This window comes from Myotis nattereri, assembly GCF_964212035.1.
Source record: "Myotis nattereri genome assembly, chromosome: 14".
NCBI classification, from domain to species: Eukaryota; Metazoa; Chordata; class Mammalia; order Chiroptera; family Vespertilionidae; genus Myotis; species Myotis nattereri.
In genome coordinates, this window is record NC_138089.1 from 45,727,715 (window position 1) to 45,748,733 (window position 21,019).

Here is a 21,019-nt window from a genome sequence, read left to right on the forward strand (position 1 = left end):
CAAATGCCAGAGATTCCAACCTAGAGAGCCCCCTTTGCAATGTTTCCCTCTGTCTCTCGCTCAGAATAAGCAGCAACTTCGTGGTGAGAGTGTTATGTAGATTTCCCTTTTCATGTTGTCATACCATTTGCGTTAACACCAAGCACAGCAACAAAGCTGCCACTTTTGACTCAAGATTTTAAAGTGGAGGAATTCAAGCCTGTTTCAAAATAAATGTTATGTCAAATTCATAAGACAGAGCCCTATTTTTTTTTGATAGTTCAAAAAGTCAAAGTAACATCAAAATAGAAACTGATTATAAACGAATATTCAAGGACTCTTTACTAACTTGTTCCACTCTTCGTAATGGGCCCGTGTTCTTTATCTCTGTCTACCCCGAAACCTAGCCCAGCACAGGCACCCAATCAGAAGTCCATCCAGTGAATTACACTGGCCCCTAAACTCAGAGAGATAGTGAGCAGAAAGAACCGTCTTCTAGGTGTTTCTTCCAGTTAGTTGACAAAAGTTTCAGAGGTAGAATGCTTTCCAATATTTACTCATCACCTAGTAGGAGTTGGCACTGTTGCCCCCTCATGGATACAGCTCTGGACAAAGCATGCACTGGTGTTCATCGCGCTTCTTCTAAAGCAGTGGTTCTCAACCTGTGGATCGAGACCCCTTTGGGGGTCGAACGACCCTTTCTCAGGGGTCGCCTAAGACCATTGGAAAACACATAAATAATTACATATTGTTTTTGTGATTAATCACTATGCTCTAATTATGTTCAATTTGTAACAATGAAAATACATCCTGCATATCAGATATTTACACTACAATTCATAACAGTAGCAAAATTACAGTTACGACGTAGCAACGAAAATAATTTTATGGTTGGGGGTCACCACAACATGAGGAACTGTATTAAAGGGTCGCGGCATTAGGAAGGTTGAGAACCACTGTTCTAAAGGGAGAAGACCAATAATACAAACAGAGAGATAAAAATGTACATCAGGTGCTAACCAGTGAAGAACAACCAAGGTCAAGGCTATAGGGGTGCTGGGGATGCTATTTTAGGACAGTCAGATGGAGAAGGGTTCTCGAATAAGATTAGCATCTGAGCGAACTGAGGAGAGAGTCTGGGTGGGAAGAGCAGAAGAGTTAAGCAGATAGTCCATGAGCAGGAGTGTGGTGGTTTGTGCCAAGAAGGGCAAGCAAGCCCTCGGGGCTGGAACAGAAGGAGCCAAGACTGAGTTACAGAAGGGAAGTCAGAGAGAGCAGGAGCCACATCTGCAGGGCTTTGAAGAATATGAATAGGGACTCTGGACCTTTTATTGTGGAAGGTCACTGAAGGCTTTGAACGGAGGACTGCCATGATGTGACAGAGAGTGTGAATGGATCCTTCTGGGTGTGGTGTTGAGAGTACTATAGGGAGCTGCCTACTGCAATGGGCCAAGCTAGAGATGATGGCAGCTGGGACTCGGTTAATAGGTAGGGAACTCTAAAGCTGAGGGGAGTGCAAGTGGAGAGAACCCAATCAGAAGTCCTATTGGGGACCCATCAATGCGTGAAACAAAAGATGAATTGTCAGCAAGAGAGAGAGATACTGATAAGGCACAGTCTCTCGGCGCAAAGCTAATGAGAGTAATTCAGGGATAGGTGGACTTTCATTAGTGGGACTGTTTGGGGACTGGTGGGTTGATGTTGGCCGTGGGAATGTGTCTGTCACTTATTGCCTGGCTCTCAGAAGCTCCTGCACTGATGGGAAACGGTCATTTATTGCTTTGGCCACGTTAAAACTGGCTCTGGTGGTTGCATGTGGCCAAAGAACAGGAAGTCCTTTCCTGGGAAGGTGGGAACATTTTAATGTCATGTCTGTTACACATCCAAGTGAATAAGCTTTGCAAGAAGCAGTAGTAAATAGTGAAAAAGAGAGAAAATGAGTCCTGAAGTGATTGTTTCTCTGTGGTGCAGAACTGAGCACAGATCTTAAATGTACTTTGATTAATAAGAGAATCAGGTAATCAGCGAGGCAGAGGAGAAAAGAATGTTATTCAAGATTTGCGTCAGGACCTTGGGCTTCTCCCTACCCTCTCAGCTACCTTATCTCTCAAAGGAGACTGGACTGGATTTTTATTTCAGGATCCATTCCACCTCTGCAATTGGATATCATTTTTTGTATTTGTGTGTGTGTGTGTGTGTGCGCACGCACACACACACATTTCAAGTTTGGGATAGACTCTAAATAACATTTCAGGAGAAATAAAAACGTAAGAGCTAGATATTTGTTCCAATGGGAGGAAGAGGAAACATTATTCTTGCTGAAGGTTACATGAAATCCTAGGTTCTTAAGGCTTATACATATAAAGTTGTGAAACTTGGACAGAGAAAAAAAGATACAAAAGGGTAAGATCATAAAGGATATTCAGCCAATGATTAAACTCTAAAAATTCTACTCTGGATAAAGGCAGAATACAATTTTGTATGTATATAATAATCTCTCATATAAGCAAAGAAGAAAAAACATAGCATTTAAAAAAATATTAGAAGGAAATATAGTAAGAGTTAAAGTAGTTGTTTCTAAGAATGATATAAAGAGTAAATTTTTATTTTCTATAATGTTCTGTATTTTTCCAAAAATTTTACGGTGATCAAAACAATTTAATGCAAAGAAGTTCCACTTTATGAGGACTCTCAGGCCCCATGTTCTGCGATAAAACCAGTGTCAATGGTTTGAGTTGGGGATAAAAAAACAAACAAACCCTGTTCTTCAGAAACATAGTGTATAGTGGGGAGGAACTCAGGCCCAGGGCCATAGGAGGGAGGGGAGGGAGAGGGCCAGTCGAGGGGTCAGAAGAGCCAGAAAGGAGAAGATGTGGGGCAGCATTCTTCAGGTGAGGATGAGCATGGGCCAAAGCTCAGAAGTGAGAGTAATAACTTTCCAAAAACAATGAGTGGTTCACTCTGACCTTGGTGAGCCCAAAGGATGCTACAGGAAGGATCAAGAGATGAGGCCCTAGCTGGTTTGGCTCAGTGGATAGAGCATTGGCCTGTGGACTGAAAGGCACATGCTTGGGTTGCCGCCTCGATCCCCAGTAGGGGGCATGCAGGAGGCAGCCAATCAGTGATTCTCTCTCATCGTTGATGTTTCTTTCTCCCTCTCCCTTCCTCTCTGAAATCAATAAAAATATACATATTTTTTAAAAGACAGAGAGAGAGAGAGAGAGAGAGAGAGATGAGGCCAAAAAGGAACAAGATCTCAAGAACTGTATCAACGAGCTAAGGAACTGGGGATTGACTCTGGCCATTAGGATGTTTTTAAGTGCCTAAAGACCCAATCCTGAGACTTTGGGGGACCTTAATGAACCTTTATCTTTATCCAACTTATGGGGCTGATTTAAAGACTTCTCTAGGGAGCTTAGAACGATCTGGCAGACTTGACCAAGGTGACAGGCTTCTCTTTTCCTAGCCAGGAGGAAGCCTTCCGAGGCCCCTAGTGGCCTCTCTACTCCCTGATGAGATAGAATCCCAGAGAAAGCATCTCAACCATCAACTCTGTATATTTTAAGACCCCAATCAAGACACTGAAGAGATTGCTGCTGCATCCTAACTTCTAGTCCTCTCCTGTGACCTCCTGTGACAGGGTCTGGATAGCTAATGCTGAGGATCAGGAAAAGTTCAAAGGAAGAGTCACCTGCATCAGACATAAGCCCAGGAGTGGACCTGGGCACAAAGGTTTGATGAGTAAACAAATAATTACATAGGTCCTTTCGGTGAGGGTGTCTGTGAAGTTCCCAGAATACTTCTAATAGCAATTCTAACAAGATTGTGATGTTTGGGCCAGATGTGTTCCCCTAGTTCAAGCAGTTCTCGAGCTCTTGTATAGAATGTAAACATAATCTCCCCAAGCTAGACTCCCTTCAAACTCATTTCCAAAATATTTCAAATTTGTAGAAAGTATTTCAGGAAATATGATGTAAAATAATGATACCAACTTGTTCTTAGCAGAAAAGTGACTGCATTTTTGGACAGAAAAGATCATGCTAAATGAATCAGTTGGGTCTCTTTTAACTGGAATTAGAGAACCTGGGGTATACTCACCTCTATAAAAGTTACAGCATAAAGAGGTTCATGTTTGGAAATATGTTAGAAAGGGGGCTATCCTGGCAATTCTAGAATAATTGTGTCAGAAAGAGGCCAGTTAAATGAACCCACCTTACAATAGCACCAAATTTCACAATAAATAGCAGAGGTAATATTCCATTTAAATATTATAACTGTAACTCTAACAAGTAGGAAAAAGAAGCAAGACTAGATTCTGCTGACCTCTTTTGGCAAGCTCTTTCTGGCAAAACTGTATAAGGTGATCCAATACCCTTGACTTCACTTTTGACTTTTGCAGCATTAAGAGGTTCGTTTTTGCAAATACGTTAGAAAGATTCATCAATTTTTCCTAATGGCATCTCCTACTCTTTGCTATTTGAAATATGTTTATTTGAAGTCCCATCTTGTCATCTTCCTTGTTAACACTCTCTTCTTCATTAACACTCTCTTCTTCAATTCCAAGTTACTTTCAGTAACTTCGTAACATTCTACATCTTTAGCCAGATTCACAGTCTCATTTCACAAGTGGGTTATGGTACATTTGCATTGTCTGGCAATCAGCAAGGAATGAACCAACGGAGAGGAAGCTCAGAGGAACAGATACACAGACGAGATAGTTGAGTAGAGGCCAATTTTATAAGTGGTCAGTTAACGGGGAAATATGTCAATTTTGTGACAACTTGTACTTCTCTACAGAACCTCAGAACCTTATCTTGGATAGCAAGCACCCTTCGTGCTCTCTTTGCAATTTCCTCCAGATAAGATAAGATGAGGTAGGTTTGTTTAGCAACAGCAGAGCCTACTATAGAGACAAATGATGTTATGGCAGAAATAAAAGTTGGGAGATGAAAATTTGCTCCCATACTCGGCCCACATAGGGATTCATTACCATGTGTAGCCAGCAGTAACCTGAGATTCGGAGGCTACACTCTCACTTACCCTTTGAGATCTACCATGAGGTGTTTACCGTGTTACCTTATCTGACTCTGGATTAACAAGTCCTGTTTCATTTCAGAGGCGGCCTGACAATGTCATTTCTGAGAACAAGGGAGTATCACAGGTCCATCTTCGGAAAATAACCCAGAAGTGAGGTATCCAGAAGTGGGGGACAGGGGTCGACTCAAGTTGGGGGGTGGAATGGAAGAGGAACAACATCAATCCGGCACAAATAGGGAGAGGAGTTGGGAGAGCCCACACTCCACAGATGAGATTAAATTCCCAATCAGACATATTCTCGGGATAAAAGACATATTCTCATGTCTACAACCAGACCCTCCAGCCTTTGGTGGTCTTCATGTACACAGTTTATATTTACCATATGTTCCCTTATAGGTGCTAGAAAATAACTGTTTTGCTGACCAAAGTAGACTCCGAGTCCCTAGGAAAAAGGGACCACACATCTTATTCATCTTTGTATTTTCACCCACTCTTCCTTCTCCACCATTTGCTCTCTCTCTCTTCCTTGCACATAGTAGATGCTCAACAATTTGTTTATTGAATTGAAGCCAAGCCTTCCAGTCAACAATAAGTCTGATGTTCACAAAGAAAGCCATACCAGAAAAGAATTACAGCCCTGCTATTTAATTCTTCTGTAAGTCTAAAGTTAGACAGAAAAGAACAAAAGGGTAGTCTGCCCAACTTAGCAAGGTTACATGGTCTGAGAAACAATAGACCTTTAGACTTTTACCCAACCCTGCTTTTAGAATAGAACTGAACATGCCAATCTGTTAGCAGCCAAAGAATGATGTAAAAGGATGTTCTTGATGTTTAACATTCCCAAATTCCTTCTCATACTATGAAAGCAAAGAGATCTATAATCATCCTTTCCTGGTTTGAAGATTTCCAGGGACTGCTCATATTGCAAACCAGTAATACCATCCAATATAAGATGCCTCATTAATCACTAAGAAGTTGGAAAGGTCCTGACAAGAGATCTCTTGCCTTCAGAATTGTTAAGATCTTTTTCAACTGTTGGATGCCAACCCTTGCCCAATCATTTTCCATAACAATATCTGCATCTAGTGCCTCCAGTGTAGGGACACCGAGAGGTCTCTACAGCTTTAACACAGGAAATCTGCTCCCTTTTTCAAAGTACCAACCTGACAAATAGCCTCCTAAACATCCCTTGAAGAATCCGTGATAGTTGTCTTCAAAACAAATTAAAGAACTTCATTTTTCTAATACCATTCCAGGCATAATTATTCTGCTACTAATCATTATTCTACTCTGTTCAAGCTCAAGAAGAAATAACCCAGGACAACTTCAGGTCCTTTGCAATGTTCATTAATCTTTCAATGATCTTTGCATATATTGTCAAAAATTGAGCACTGACCTAATTACATGACCATCATCAAGATCCTAGGCTTCTGTGTCATCTGAGCCAGTCTAATCACCCTCTGCTTAAATCAAGTACAAAAGTATGACATGCTGTCCCAATCCTCGATTGCTTTATACTAAACCAACATACTTAGCAGTCACTGCCCAGTATGTAAATATTCAATACTAAATAACCCTGTCCAACAGACCCAAGCATTAGGCCACCACTTAGGCATGCATTTAGTAGCTGATTCATCATGGAGGACCCATTAGGATGATGTTCTACTTAACGTCAGCTATTACACTGGACCAAGTCAGAGTTTTCTTTCAATCAAGGCATTAAATTATTACTATCTCTCCTATTTTCCAGAATAAGAGCAGTGTTTTTTTTTCTCATCTCACTGGGACAGAATTCAGATATCTCAATCAAGTCTCAAGTGGTGGGAAGATGTAAAGTTTTCATAGATGTCTTTTCAGCCAGTGCTGGAGGGGAGGGGGGGGCGGGCGGGGGAGAGGGTCTGGGCCTCCTGGGCAGAGTAGAAGATCAGGTCCTAACACTACCAAGTGTTGGGAGCCTCCTTCCAGCAGCCCAGAACAGAAACTTGACGGGAAAAAACACAATCCTGACTGCAATCCAGCAGCCGTGGCTCACCAAAACCACCTGAGACTCTCGAGAGAGAACATAGAGAACTGGCCAACTGTTCCTTCTCTACAGTCCCACACTGCACCTGTGTGAAGACCAAGGGGAGCAAAGGAAAGAGCATTTGAGTTGGTCCTGGGATGACAGGTCGTCATCGGGCTGCGAGTGGATGTCACATATTCACCCTTTCGCCAAGGTCCGGGCTGGGCAGCCCCGTAGTCAGTCTGTATAGACTACAGAAGTGCCCTGTGAGGATGTTGCCCTGCGTTACCTGAAGCCTCCCTCATAAGGACCCAGACCATAACCTCCGCTTGAGTAGCCAAACTCAAACTAAGGAAAACAGCGTAGCTTGCCGTTCTCATTTTACCGTATTTATCATAAAATTCAGCAAACTTCGGTACCTAACCAGAGTAATCTCAATGAGACCATGTGCAAGGCCTGTTTATTCATCTCCTTCTAAATGGCCTTTGCTCTGTTTTATCCTTTATGTGTGTTCTATTCAGTCTTGTAAACGGCTTTAAACCATATGCTGGAGGTATGTAAAATATGCCATTCTTGGCTAAATGTCTATCTTTCCTGGGACAATCTTACCTGCATATGAGCCTATTTTTCACCAAGGCTGTAAAAATCTCCTGAAATAGTTGATGCTGGGGATGTTTGCTGAAATTCCTCTCATTCTTGTAGTTTATACTGAGATGAAACAAACAGAAAAGTATTTTATAACAAAAAATTATTTAGGATGCTGCAAAGCTACCAAAGAATGATCACCTGTATTCATGCAAATGTTCAGGGACTCTTGGATTTTAATATATTGCCAAAGGCAAATATCAGTTATTAAAATAAGAAAAAGAAATGCAGTTATAATGCAGTTATAAAGTTAACATTAAGATCACAGTCAAACCTATATATATTTCATTTTACCACATTAACTAACTTACACCCTGCCAAAACTTAACAGCTATAATTGGTCAGAGGAAGGAGAGGAGTATGTGGAAAGAATGATTGGGGCGCATTATTTAGACAGCTGAGCAGTACTTAGAGAATTCTTCTGTAGAAAAGTGGGTAGAAAAGTGATGGCTACTATAGCTATTAACCCCAGGGGTTGTCACACATATTTCCTTGTAAATAGTGAGAGTTTTTGGTTGCTGATTGTGTGTGTGTGTGTGTGTGTGTTTAACCAAGTCCAGCTCCGGCTTCTTTTCTCTGGTATTACAGCCGTCAGAGGTAAAAAATATCCCAGACATTATACTTTAGAACTGGGAGAGGATAAGCGATGAATGTACAAAAGGGTCACACTGCTACAGAAGATATACAACATTTTTGTGCAATGTTAAAGTAGACCAGCTTTAAGAGCTAGGCCTAATAAGCTGTGATCACATAAACATACCACCTCAAAGGCAATCTGTGGACCCTTATACGGCCATCTGTACTGTCTGCCTTCACAGATAACAGTGGACAGTGTGTCCCTACCCTCAGCAGGTGAGGGTTATAATGGTGTCTTAGTACATGGACACTGGTAAACTGAATATGTAACAATTTTTAAAGAATTTAGCATCCCTCACTAAAACTGTATTTTAGATAGATGAACTTGTAACATCATGTGACTTTTTTGAACTATTTAATTCACTGTCATAAAATGACAAGGAAACAAAATCTAGGCCAAATAAATAAATGATCATTCTAGAATATTCATGTTGGCATTTCATGTCACTCACTAGTTACGTGGCACTTAGTGCCAAATGACCTTCGTGCACCGTAAAACTGACAGAACCAGCTCCTGGGAGGGGAGTGGCCATGGGAACGTGCAGCTTCTAGAAGCTCTGCATGGCGACAGGAGAGACAAACAAGGGCTGGCACTGTCCGTGTTAAAGGTGAGGGGCGAGCCCTTCCTCTGAAAAGCTCGGTGGTTTTGACAACCACCGTCTTTAGCCACCACATCGGTTCACGGCCATGGGTTATTTTATTTCTCCTCATGGCTGGCGAGGTATGGACACACCACGCTGAAGACAAAGCTTGGAATCGGCCTCAGAGAGTCAATACGGTGGAGCCACTTCCTCGCGGAGCAAATGCCAATTGCGTGTCACCAAAGTGTCCCCAAGCTCCCAGTCAGTTTCACCGGCAGCCAGTAAGCCTGTCATTTACACACTATTTCTGGGAATTGTTTAGGCACTGACGAAAATTATTAAGAATCCTCGTGGTAAATTTTGAAATGAGTTTTAAATTTCAGCTCCCTTGATCAACTTACAGAAAGCTTTGGGCTAATTAGAATAGGGTGCTAAAGGCAAGGGAGATCCTGGATTTCTTACCTAAAATTTTCAAGTTCAACAGCTTCGGTGGACTCGTGCCACTGACCTCGAGCTCTGTGTCCACCTGCCCTGGTGGCAGGCTCAGACTTCGTCATGCTATTTTGGGCACTATCGAAGGTAATGGCTGGAAGCTACAGAAATAGAAGCACAGAGTACGTGAGGATAACAATTCAGCCCAGGATAAAGAAAGTAACAAAACGGGGGAGTGGGGGGGGGGAAGGGAGCGAGTCTTTCTTCAAACCAATAGTTAACCTGATAGCCATGCCCGATGGAGGGGTTTTCCAAGATTGAACACCACTGACTTAAACATTTACTCTTTCTATCTCAGACTGCTTAGTTTTCCTTCAGAGCTCATCACACCTCCTGTCATATCTGACAGTTATTTATGCATTTTCAGTCTGGGAGTGAACAGGAACTGGCTGTTTGGTCCAATGCCGGATCCCCCCACCTCAAACAGTGCTGGGACACAGGTCCGCACAAGGCCTGGGCATTAGGATATTTTGAAGTTTCTCGGGTGATTCAAATGTGCAACCAGGATGGGGAGTTTCAGGGTCTAGCCCAGGGGTGGGCAAACTTTTTGACTCGAGGTCCACAATGGGTTCTTAAACTGGACCGGAGGGCCGGAACAAAAGCATGGATGGAGTGTTTGTGTGAACTAATATAAACTCAAAGTAAACATCATTACATAAAAGGGTACGGTCTTTTTTTTTTTTTTTAGTTTTATTTATTTCAAATGGGCCGGATCCGGCCCGCAGGCCATAGTTTGCCCACGGGTGGTCTAGCCAGAACACGCTTGTATAGAGTGAAGCCCCAAAATGAAAGTCATCATTTGTTCATTCTATCCATCCATCCATCCATCCATCCATCCATCCATTCTTCAACATTTACCAATCACACAACACTACTTGCCAGGTGCAATGGATATAAAGGTAAAGAAGATTCTATCACTTTTAATTAGTCTTAACCTCATGAAATTATCTATAATAAAAAAGGATAATATGCTAATTAGACCGGACATCTTCCAGATGTCATTCTGTAACGCCCTTCCTGATGAAGCCAGGGCCAGAGGGAACCAGCCTGGGTCCTGGGTGCCTGCTGGTGGCTGGAGGAGGGAAGCCAGTGCCGGCAGCCGGGGAAGGAAGGCCTACTCTTGCATGAATTTTTGTGCATCAGGCCTCTAGTATTATGTAATTCACCATATGAAAAGTAAAATGTGCTTAAATCAACCACAACAACTTGAGCATGCTCCATTTACAACAGGAACTCGTAATTACTTACATAATAAATTCTCAAGTTATCAGCATTCAAATCGTTTCATTTACTAATATGTACCTACAAGTGGGATAACCTTGAGAATTGCTTTTGTACCACAGTGAAGCTGAGCATAGTGCAAACAAATAGCCTATTCTTCCCAAAGTACAAACAAGAGATGTTCTATAATTAGCTAAATTACTATGTATTAGGTAAGTAGAGCATAATATAACAGGATAATGCATCCAATTTTCAGTAAGTTGTTTCATTCTAGATACCATAATTATCAAATAAAGCTATAATATGTTGTGCTTATCTTATTCTATCAAAATATTTGATAGAAATCTGCATAAAGACATCATTTCCTTATCCAAACAGAATGTCTGACTTCCTATAAGGCAGTCAGCTTATAAAACAATGCATTATAATGAGAATATTGTTAAATAGCTAGCAAAAATAAAAAATAAACTCAGAATCCTTCTTCTTCATATGCAAGCCACAGTTGAATTCTCTCAAAATAGTAATATAAATCTTTCATCCTGTAAAACAGGATGTTGTGTCTCGTGGTGGCTGTGGATTGGCCCCACTGAGGTAAATACCATTTCACAGATGAGAAAACTGAGGCACAGAGGGGCTAAGTGACTTGCCTAAGGGTCACACAGCTAGCAAAGGACAGAGCTGAGATTCAGATCGAGACAATCTCCCTCCCTCCCCACCGTGCTCAATCCTCCAACATCTATTTATCTCCAACGAGCAGAAACACACTCTTGAGTCATCCCATGTGCTTTTCAGAGGTCTCCTTCATACTGTTCCATCCCTGTCTTCCAGTCCAGCATCATCACCTTTCACAGTATTTGAAAGGACATGATTGTCTTTTTTTTAATTGTCTAAAGTTTTACATGTCTCCTTTTTCTCTGATTGACCACCCCTCCCAGCCATCGCCACCCCCGAGAGCAAGCCCCCACCGCCCCAGTGTCTGTGTCCATTGGTTATGCTAATATGCATGCATACAAGTCATCTGGTCGTTCTCTAACCTCCCCCTCCCCTGCCATTTGTCTCTGGATCTATTTTTGTTCATCAGTTTATATTGATCATTATATCCCACATATGGGTGAGATCATGTGATATTTATCTTTCTCTGACTGGCTTATTTCGCTTAGCATAATGCTCTTCAGTTCCATCCATACTGTTGAAAATGGCAAAAGTTCCTTCTTTTTTAAAGCAGCATAGTATTCCACTGTGTAGATGTACCCCAGTTTTTTAATCCACTCATCTGCTGATGGACACTTAGGCTGTTTCCAAATCTTAGCTATTGTAAATTGTGCTGCTATGAACATAGGGGTGCATATATCCTTTCTGATTGGTGTTTCTGGTTTCTTGGGATATAGTCTTAGAAGTGGGATTACTGAGTCAAATGGGAGTTCCATTTTTAACTTTTTGAGGAAACTCCGTACTGTTCTCCACAGTGGCTGCACCAGTCTGCATTCCCACCAGCAGTGCACGAGGGTTCCTTTTTCTCCACATCCTCGCCAGCACTTGTCATTTGTTCATTTGTTGATGATAACCATTCTGACACGTGTGAGATGGTATCTCATTGTCGTTTTGATTTGCATCTCTCGGATGATTAGTGACTTTGAGCATGTTTTCATATGTCTCTCGGCCTTCTGTATGTCCTCTTTTGAAAAGTGTCTTTAGGTCATTTGCCCATTTTTTTATTGGATTGTTTATCTTCCTTTTGTTAAGTTGTATGAGTTCCCTGTAATTTTTGGAGATTAAACCCTTATCTGAAATAGCATTGGCAAATATGATTGTTTCTTTAAACATGCCAGGTGACTCGTTCTGAAGAATCTCCCCACACTCCATGCTCTGAGGACAGACAGCCCTGTGGAGAGGCCTTCCACCAGCAAACAGCACCGCCTTGGCAGCCCGTGCAGTGAGTCACGTTGGCAGTGGGTCCTCCAGCCCCAGGGATGTTGACAGGACCACAGCCTTGCTGACACCTGACTGCAACCCCATCAGAAACTTGAGCCAGGACCAGCTGCTTTGAATTCATGACCCACAGATGGGTGAGGGACAATAAATGACCTTTGTTGCTTTAAACCACTAAGATTGGGAATGATTTGCCATGCCGTATTTGATGACAAATCCACCACAGAATGAAATAAAGACCCACAAGGCCATACAATATAAATACATAATTGAATAAACAAAAAAGTAAAAAACCATGCCCCAAGTTCTGGCTCCCTCAAACTGGTCACCCATCCCGGAACCACCATAGTGTTTGACCATTCCATGCCTGGGCGTGTGCTGCAGCTATAACTCCGGATCGCCTTTCAGGGCTCAGCTCCAACAGCCTCCTGGTGCGCACCTGCCCAAGCCTTCCTGGCTGAGCTGTTCACTCCCTCCCTGGTGGCATTACTGTACTGATCTCTCGTGGAGCACTTATTACAGTTTAGTGAGATGTCTAGTTTACACATCGGCCTTTCCTCCTCGAATTTGACCACCCTGAGGGCAGCACTTCTCACAGAGCCTGGCACATAGATGTTCAAATGTGAAGCTGTTGAATGAATGCTCACTTTGTCCAGTGTCTTGCAAATCTGATTTATCTGGTATACTACCTCCAGCCAAGTCCATCCATTCCCATGTTTGTTGCAGACACATTGTTTGCCAGATGATGTGTGAGACACTGGGTATAAGTAAGCAGGATGGCTATGGTCTCTGCCCTCAAGGAGTTTGCAGACCCATGAGGATGGGGAAGGGGTTAAACTAGCATAAGAACATGCTGAAAAATTAGTTGTGGTGGAAAGTAAAGAGAATAGGGTGGGCCATGGACCAGGATGCCAGGAGTAATCCAGAGTGTTTTGGGTAGATTTTTACGCAGGCTGGAGGGCAGAGAAAAACTGTGGGTGGTTTAAGAAACTGAAAGCTACCTGGGCAACTTGAATAATATGACTGGAAAGGAAAGAGAGCAGAGAATAAAGCAAAGGGCCTTCCTAAAATTTTGATCATGTAACTTCTACTTGGAAAGGTCAACATTCCCTGTCGCTTATGGATCCAGCACAGCATGTGTAGATGGGCCATCAGATACTGCACGACTTCTAGCTTCATTTATCACTGCTTCCAGGAGAAACGTCCAGTCACCATTTGGCTTCTGCAATGCTTCTTTTCTCTCCTGCAGATATCTCATTACTTTATTCGCTTCACCTAGAATGTCTTTCCCATCCATTCTGCTGATGAAAAACCAGCCCATTTTTCAAGAACTATCCTCCTTAAAATCTGTACCCACGTCTGTACCATTCACCCAGGATTCTGGTCCTGCCTTGTCATGTACCGGAGCTGTCTTTCCCACACTTGGTCTGAAGACCACTAGAACTGTACCTTATACTTTTTCTTTCCACAGCATCTATCAAAACCTTTTATTTCAGAGGCATTTAATGGACCTGTCATTAATTTCTTTATCCTATTTTTTCTTGCAAACCAATTTCTCAGCTCCCTATGGCTTTAAATGTGTGTGTGTATGTGGTGCAGGTGGGGTGGGGGGATGGCGGGGTGGAAAGAGGGCTGAAATTCCAGCTCTAGGCAGATTATTTCAAGATTTGTGAAAAACGACCTGGCCTAAGTAGCTCAGTGGTTGAGTGTCGACTTATGAACCAGGAGGTCACGGTTCAATTCCCAGTTAGGCCATATGCCCAGGTTGCAGGCTGATCCCTCGTGTGGGGCATGCAGAAGGCAAATGATCAATGATTCTCTCTTATCATTGATGTTTCTGTCTCTCTCTCCTTCTCCCTTTCTCTCTGAAATCAATAGAAAAATTTTTTTAAAAAAAGATTTGTGAAAACCTCTGGTGAAATCTCCAACCAATTTGGTAATTTCCGTTTGTTGCAACAACCCCGGAGCAATTATTTTCCTGGAATTATATGGCATCACTGGGTTACGATCAACTGCTTATGATAAAGGCAGGTCTACATCTGCCTCAGTGTGTGTCTGCTCCCACTTCTGTCGCACTGTGGGACCGTCCCACGGAGCAGCAGACGCTAATGTGCTGAAGAGCAAATAGGACCAACAGTGAAGGCAGACACTGGAACACAGGAAGCAACGAGGGAAGTGGCGGGACTCATTAGATTCAGATGAAGGACATTCAGTTCTTGCAATTCTCTGCCCAAACCCACAAAGTATATTTCCTCTTCAACCGGTTGATGGGCCATCTTGGCCCATTTACAAATAACAGGCCAGGACTTGCTGGAACCTAAATTCAGGTGAGTGGGCCTTAATCCCAAAGTTTCTGATTTCAAACTGACTGCTACTGTAAGTCTCAGAACCAATGTGTGCCCCGCTTACGCATTTTGATGGGCATTTCTGCCTATGACTCTACTTTGATATAACCCTTGTTTTTCTTTCTTCTTGGCCCAGGTTTAATTAATAACCTGTCATACTTGATGTATCTTTATAAGCCTCCTTACTCTCTTTCTGGAACAAGTAAGCTATAAATAAATTCTTGATTTATTCCTTCCAATTTCTTCCTTCTCCTATAAATGCCTCTACACTATTTTATGGAAAGGAGAATAGGGTGTTCAGAATAAAATTTATTATTTTAGAATTTAAAATGAATGGAAGTTTTATACACAGAATTAGGAATGAATTTCGTGAACCTCGGGACCTTCACATAGTTGAGCAGTTATTTTTCATAGAACCATCTGCTTTCTGAGTAATTAAAACATTACAAATAAAATTTTTATACATGTGAAATATTTCACAGAAAGATAAGCATATGAACTTGTCAAACAACAGATTGCAAATTCTAAAACTGGTTTTAAGGGCAGAGGGAAACTATTCAATTCACTTTCATTAACAGCCAGGTGTTGAAAGGGGACACAATAGATCTAGTGCAGCATGAGCTTCAAAGGTGGAAAACTACTGCCAAAACCTCCACTGGTGATTCTTTTACCCTGGCTAGAGGGTTGTTATACATATCCATGTGGTAACCCAATTCTTAAGACACAGTTCAATTTGGCAAAAAATGACCGAGAATTCACGGAATAGAGGATACAGTGAAACAGAGGCATAAGTCGAAGTTGTTGGCATTGGGAAATCTATCCTCTTGCCAGGAAATCAGACACATAGGCAAGAGTTTCCAAAACAATGGAGAAAATAATGCTACGACAGTGAAAGATGGTGCTTTGAGAAGAGAAAGGCTCACTTCTAGAATGGAAGATACAGGGAAAGCTTTTTGTGGAGGTGGCATCACTAGATTTGAGTCTTGGAAATAGGTAAGAAATTCGGGAGAAGGGAATAGAAAGAAAAGGCAGAAGTCTGACAATATGGTAACAACTTGCAGTGAAAGAGAATGGGAACTACAACCAAAACTGCATGCTGAGTCATCCTGCTCACCTTACTAAGGGAGAATGGGCTGGATTTGGTGCAGTGATTCATGAAGGTTGTGAGCAGTGAGCCAGAAGGATACTAAGCAGTGTCAAGACAGACAAAGGGTAAGAGTGACTGCTGACATCAGTGGGTGAAAAGAAAGGAGTTACTGCGAGGAGAGTGAGGGTGTGGCATTAGTAACAGAGAAGAAGGAAGTGACAAAAGAAAAAATGTTTTAAGGCCACGTTTGCTCCAAATCAGAGCTTACTCGACTACTTTTTTAACTGCACATGATTGAATTTCCCAAGTCATTTAAAAGGTATCTAAGTGGTTAGAGGCACACATTGCAGAGTTGGCGTGTTTGAGTTCAGATCTGTCTTCTACCATTAGCTGTCTGTGTGATCTTAGGAAAGTCATCTAACCTCTCTGTGCTTCTGGCTCCTTACCTGTAAAGGGGGGAGCTTTGGTTGTTACGCAGGGTAAGGCAGGAAAAGCATCAGGCACATAGTAAGTGTTCCCTAAAATGAACTATCATTATTTGGCCTTTAGTTGCCATCAAATCATTAGAAAGTCATTCTCTGCTATAAATAAATAGAGAGAAATGTGCAGTTCTCTGCGAAGTTTGGTTGATATAGCAAAGACCATCGATGTTAGTTACCACCACACGAGCTCTTACACAAGTGAAACGAGAATAGCATAGCAGGCTTTGGAGCCATGCCACCAGGTCAAGTCCCATCCCAGCCACTTACTAGTTAACAGTGCTACATAAGGGTCTTCTTTTATTATTATTAGCATCGCTGGGTTGGTTCCCAAACCTCCAGGGATGGCCTTTAATCTCATGCCTCTCCAAAGTCTTACAGAAGCAAAACAAAAAAAGACATGTGTCCAGATAAATTCCTTTTTCTGTCTAATAAAAATATAAAAATACTATTATAAAAATAGCCCAAACTCACTCCTTTCCCCTCTTTTCAGTAAGAGACAATTTGCAGCAATCCTCAAGAGCGTAGCTGTAGCAGGTGGGCAGCGTGAGGGGGGTGAAGAGGAGAAGAAGGGAAATGTGGTGAAGAGTGTTTTGAAAAAATCACTTGCCCCAAAGCTCTGAAGACTTGAACAGCGGGCATTCAATAGAAGACATGCTGTTTCCAGACCTGAGAGCTTTGGTAATGAGGACACATGGCAACAAGCATAGGCTAGAGCAGGTCCAAGGCCTGAGAGGAGAAGAATGAGAAGACTATGGATGCCCCTAGTCTTGGCAGGTATGAGAGGAACAACTGGGTGAAGAAAGACAAAATATGCAAAAGAAAAAAGAGAAGTAGGCATATCATTCATAAAGGTGTTGAATGGATCCCTTTGGAAACACGTGATTCCCTTTTTATTGATGTCCATATCTTCTTTGAAAACCCTACCTGTTGTTTGCTTGATTGGACGTTCAAAAGGCACCGAAGTCTTTTAAGATCTGAATAGTCCCTAGGAGAAAGAATAACACAATGTCAGCTAGCAGAAGACTCCAGGTGAACTAGGCATGTCATCCCCTGATGGCACTGCCACCTGGAGGCCTGCTTTTATGGACAGAAACATACGCACACTAAACACTTCTTTAGAATTTGCAAATGGTCAAACATTACAGTAAACACCGCAACCCAGAGTAGCAGTGGTCAAGGGTCCACGCTATTTCTCAGAAACCTATTAAATCTGACTGCTGGCCACTGCCTGAGTTCATAATTAGCAAAGACTCAGTATGGGGTTACCTGGTGGTGGTGATTCCTTGCTGTTTTTTATCGGTTGATTTTTCTGTGGTCTTCACCTTTCTGTCTTGATCAGGCATTGTAAAACGTCAACGCCCCAGAATTAACATTGCATTCCTTTCAAAGTAAACCAGAGGGAAAATCTTTAGTCGGATCGGATGCTCCAAAATATTCTCAGTTAATACAGCCAAAAAGTCATTTATAACATTTACTTAAATATGCAAAAAAAATATGTCCATATGAATACCATTTACTATTCTCATCCGAAGGCCTCTGGATACATTTAGAGAAAGGTTTATAGTACTCCAGAGCCTATATTTTCTAAGTCATCCTTGATTTCAAACATTCTGACCCATTACTACAAATAAGTATTGTTCTGCATGTCAGGAAAAGTGTCCTCATTTGGGCTTTCTAAAATATGTATATTTATAAGCAAATACCTACCTCCCCACTGATGCTATTATGCCTTCTTACTTGTCTTTCTTGACAAGTATCCTTGACCATAGCTGCTAGTTAGGGGTTCCTCCCTCATCACAGGTCATGTCCATAAGTGTCCCAGAGAAAGCCTCATCCACTTGCAAATAAGCATTACAGTGTCCAGAGCAACGTGCAACATGTCGCTGAATTTCCAGAATTCCTAAGTGTTTGAATCCCCACATGGATCAATTCCAGTCATAAGCTCTTCTGCGACAGTTGGACAGGCCCTGAACTCATTCAACCATCTTGTTAAAAACAATTCAACAGACCCAAAATGGAGTCACTTATGCTAAGTCCCACATTACTGAACCAACACTCAATTACAGTTTCAGCTCACCCAGAAGTGGAAACTTAAGCCAGCATTAGTTAGGTAATCTACCTGACAAACTCCTAACCATCCCCTTTCGGTAAAGCAACCTTGCAGCAGCCGGCCTGCTTTCTGCCGAGTACAACTTCCTCATTCCTGCTCCGTTCTGCCTCTAAAAGTCTTTCTGTTTGTGCAGCAACTCAAAGCTCCTTTCTATCTGCTAGATTGGATGCTGCTGCCCGATTTATAAACTGCTGAATAAAGCCAATAAAAAGTTTTAAAATTTACTCAGTTGAATTTTATTCTTTTAACAAGTGGGAGAGTGCACCTCAAAATACAACCCAATAGGCATTTCAGTCTTCTGAATTGAGCTTTGTGGTCACTGTCAACTTTCCAAGATCAACTTTAGTACTATTTCCCACCCCCACTCAAAATACGAGTTCACAAATGGGCAGAACAATTTATTTGTTTGCTTTTTTACCCTTAACACACTTCTCATTCAATTGTTTTAGTTTCCAGAACAGAAACAAAAAGGAAGTTGAAGATACCCAGACTTTCAACTCTATAGCAAATGCAAAATTAAGTATACTATTAGTTTAATTTGACTGGATGCAAATATTTCCACTGTGCCTCAATGCCATCGCTTGACTTCACGGTGTGTTTTTCAGGCATGAAAAAGCATGTATTACTGTCTTATAACTGCATGCCTCAATGTATTATGAAATCAGTGATCAGCATCCAAGTGCTTCAGAAGTATTTAGAGGCAAAAAGAATTGCCAATGGGTGTTCCATGGCAACAGAGTCTACTAAAATTTAATTTTGTGAAATGTACAGATAGTTTAAGGAATTAAAAATTATTTTCCCAATATAGTTGTCATATTTGTGACAAAGAGTTGAGCTGAAATTAACAGCTGGAGGCCAAGCCTCTCATCACAGATGCACACCAAGAAAAACACATCGCTGATATTTTAGGATTGTGCCTAGGATATAACACTATGGACTCATCCATTTAACAAATATGTGTTTACTATGTCTAATCTCAGACAGAAAACTGTTAAAGGTAAAAGAGGCTATCACAATTTTGTGATTCTACCACAAGCAAAGAAAAACCCACTTGGGAAGTTTAAAATATGTTTTGTATGATATTCAGCTACAGATTTGAATTAGCATTGGCTTTACTCAGAAAGAAAGGAAAAAAGAAAGGAAGGCAGGGAGGAAGGAAAGAGGGAATGAAGGGAGAGTAGAAGGGAGGGAGAAAAGAAAAGAAGGAAAAGAAAGGAAAGGGAAGGAAAGGAAAGGAAAGGAAAGAAAAGGAAAGGAAAGGAAAGGAAAGGAAAGGAAAGGAAAGGAAAGGAAAGGAAAGGAAAGGAAAGGAAAGGAAAGGAAAGGAAAAGGGAGAAAAGAAGGAAAGAAAGGCAAGAGGGAGGGGGGTGGAAGAGAGGAAGAATGTATGATATGTAAATTATTCTTTAAGCCCGGCCGGTGTGGCTCAGTGGTTGAGTGTCGACCTATGAACCAGGAGATCATGATTCTATTCCCAGTCAGGGCACATGCCCTGGTTGCAGGCTTGATCCCCAGTGGGGGACATGCAGGAGGCAGCCAATCCATGATTCTCTCTCATCACTGATGTTTCTATCTCTCTCCCTCTCTCTCTTCCTCTCTGAAATCAATAAAAACATTTTTTAACTTATTCCTTAAAAGATCCAAGTGCTTTTTATAGACAGATATTAAAATACCCCCAGAAGTTCTAAAATAAATGGAAATCCAGTCAAGATAAATAAAATCTAATTTTACTTTGCCCTCAATGACAGAGGGAAAATTCCACATAGACACACTGGCCCTTTGGCCTCCCATTCCTGCTCAGACCGCAGCTGCAGACTGTCTTACAAGTAGGGAATGAAAGCTACAGAGATTAGCACATGAAAATGGGTGGAAAAGCTCGCGGCTTCTTCTGCCAGAGATCATATCCAAAGCAGGCAAATCCTGCTAAACACCTACCTTACTCCCCTGCTTAATCTCCATAATGTCATTGACCCGGTATGTGAACAGGAAATAATCAGCTAATCGTTTTATCAGTTTTAAGATTCGCATTCACTCTCTGAGCCGGAAGAGTGAAAATAAATAACTCCCTGGAAATGTCTCACTTAATTGAACAGTAAACAAATCCATCAGAATCAGTAGAAACAGACAATTGACTTTATGATGATTAAATAAAAAATCCTTTCCACTTGATGGCTGTTAATATATAAACTATTCCAAAAAATAATAACTGAGAATTTGGGAAAGCTTTAAAATATGTCCTCTAATTGTATTATTATTATTTTTTTAATGATGACACTATACCAGTGGTTATAATCTCAGAATGGGGCCGGGAACAAGGGGGCAGGCTTGGTGGCGAGGAGAGCTGTTCAGAGCTTCAATCAAGTTGCCCAGAGGAGACAGCTTAGTGAGAAAGTGTTACCAAGACAGGTCCAGCAAGGATGCTCGCTAAGGCAAAAGCTCTCCAGAGGGTAGCTTCAGCCTGATTCCCAGGAGA

At 41.7% G+C, this 21,019-nt stretch overlaps 1 protein-coding gene across 1 annotated transcript in view; it reads right to left on the reverse strand.

Moving 5' to 3' along the window:
* Window positions 1-21,019, reverse strand: part of NEK10 (NIMA related kinase 10) — a 141,924-nt gene that overhangs the window by 110,335 nt on the left and 10,570 nt on the right. The window contains exons 2-5 of the mRNA XM_081106382.1: window positions 17,703-17,816; window positions 17,361-17,421; window positions 9,343-9,473; window positions 7,628-7,726 (exon numbers count right to left, since the gene is read on the reverse strand). Coding sequence (XP_080962508.1) covers window positions 7,628-7,726; window positions 9,343-9,473; window positions 17,361-17,421; window positions 17,703-17,779 — 368 coding nt within the window. The 5' untranslated portion in view covers window positions 17,780-17,816. The remainder of the gene's footprint in view (window positions 1-7,627; window positions 7,727-9,342; window positions 9,474-17,360; window positions 17,422-17,702; window positions 17,817-21,019) is intronic.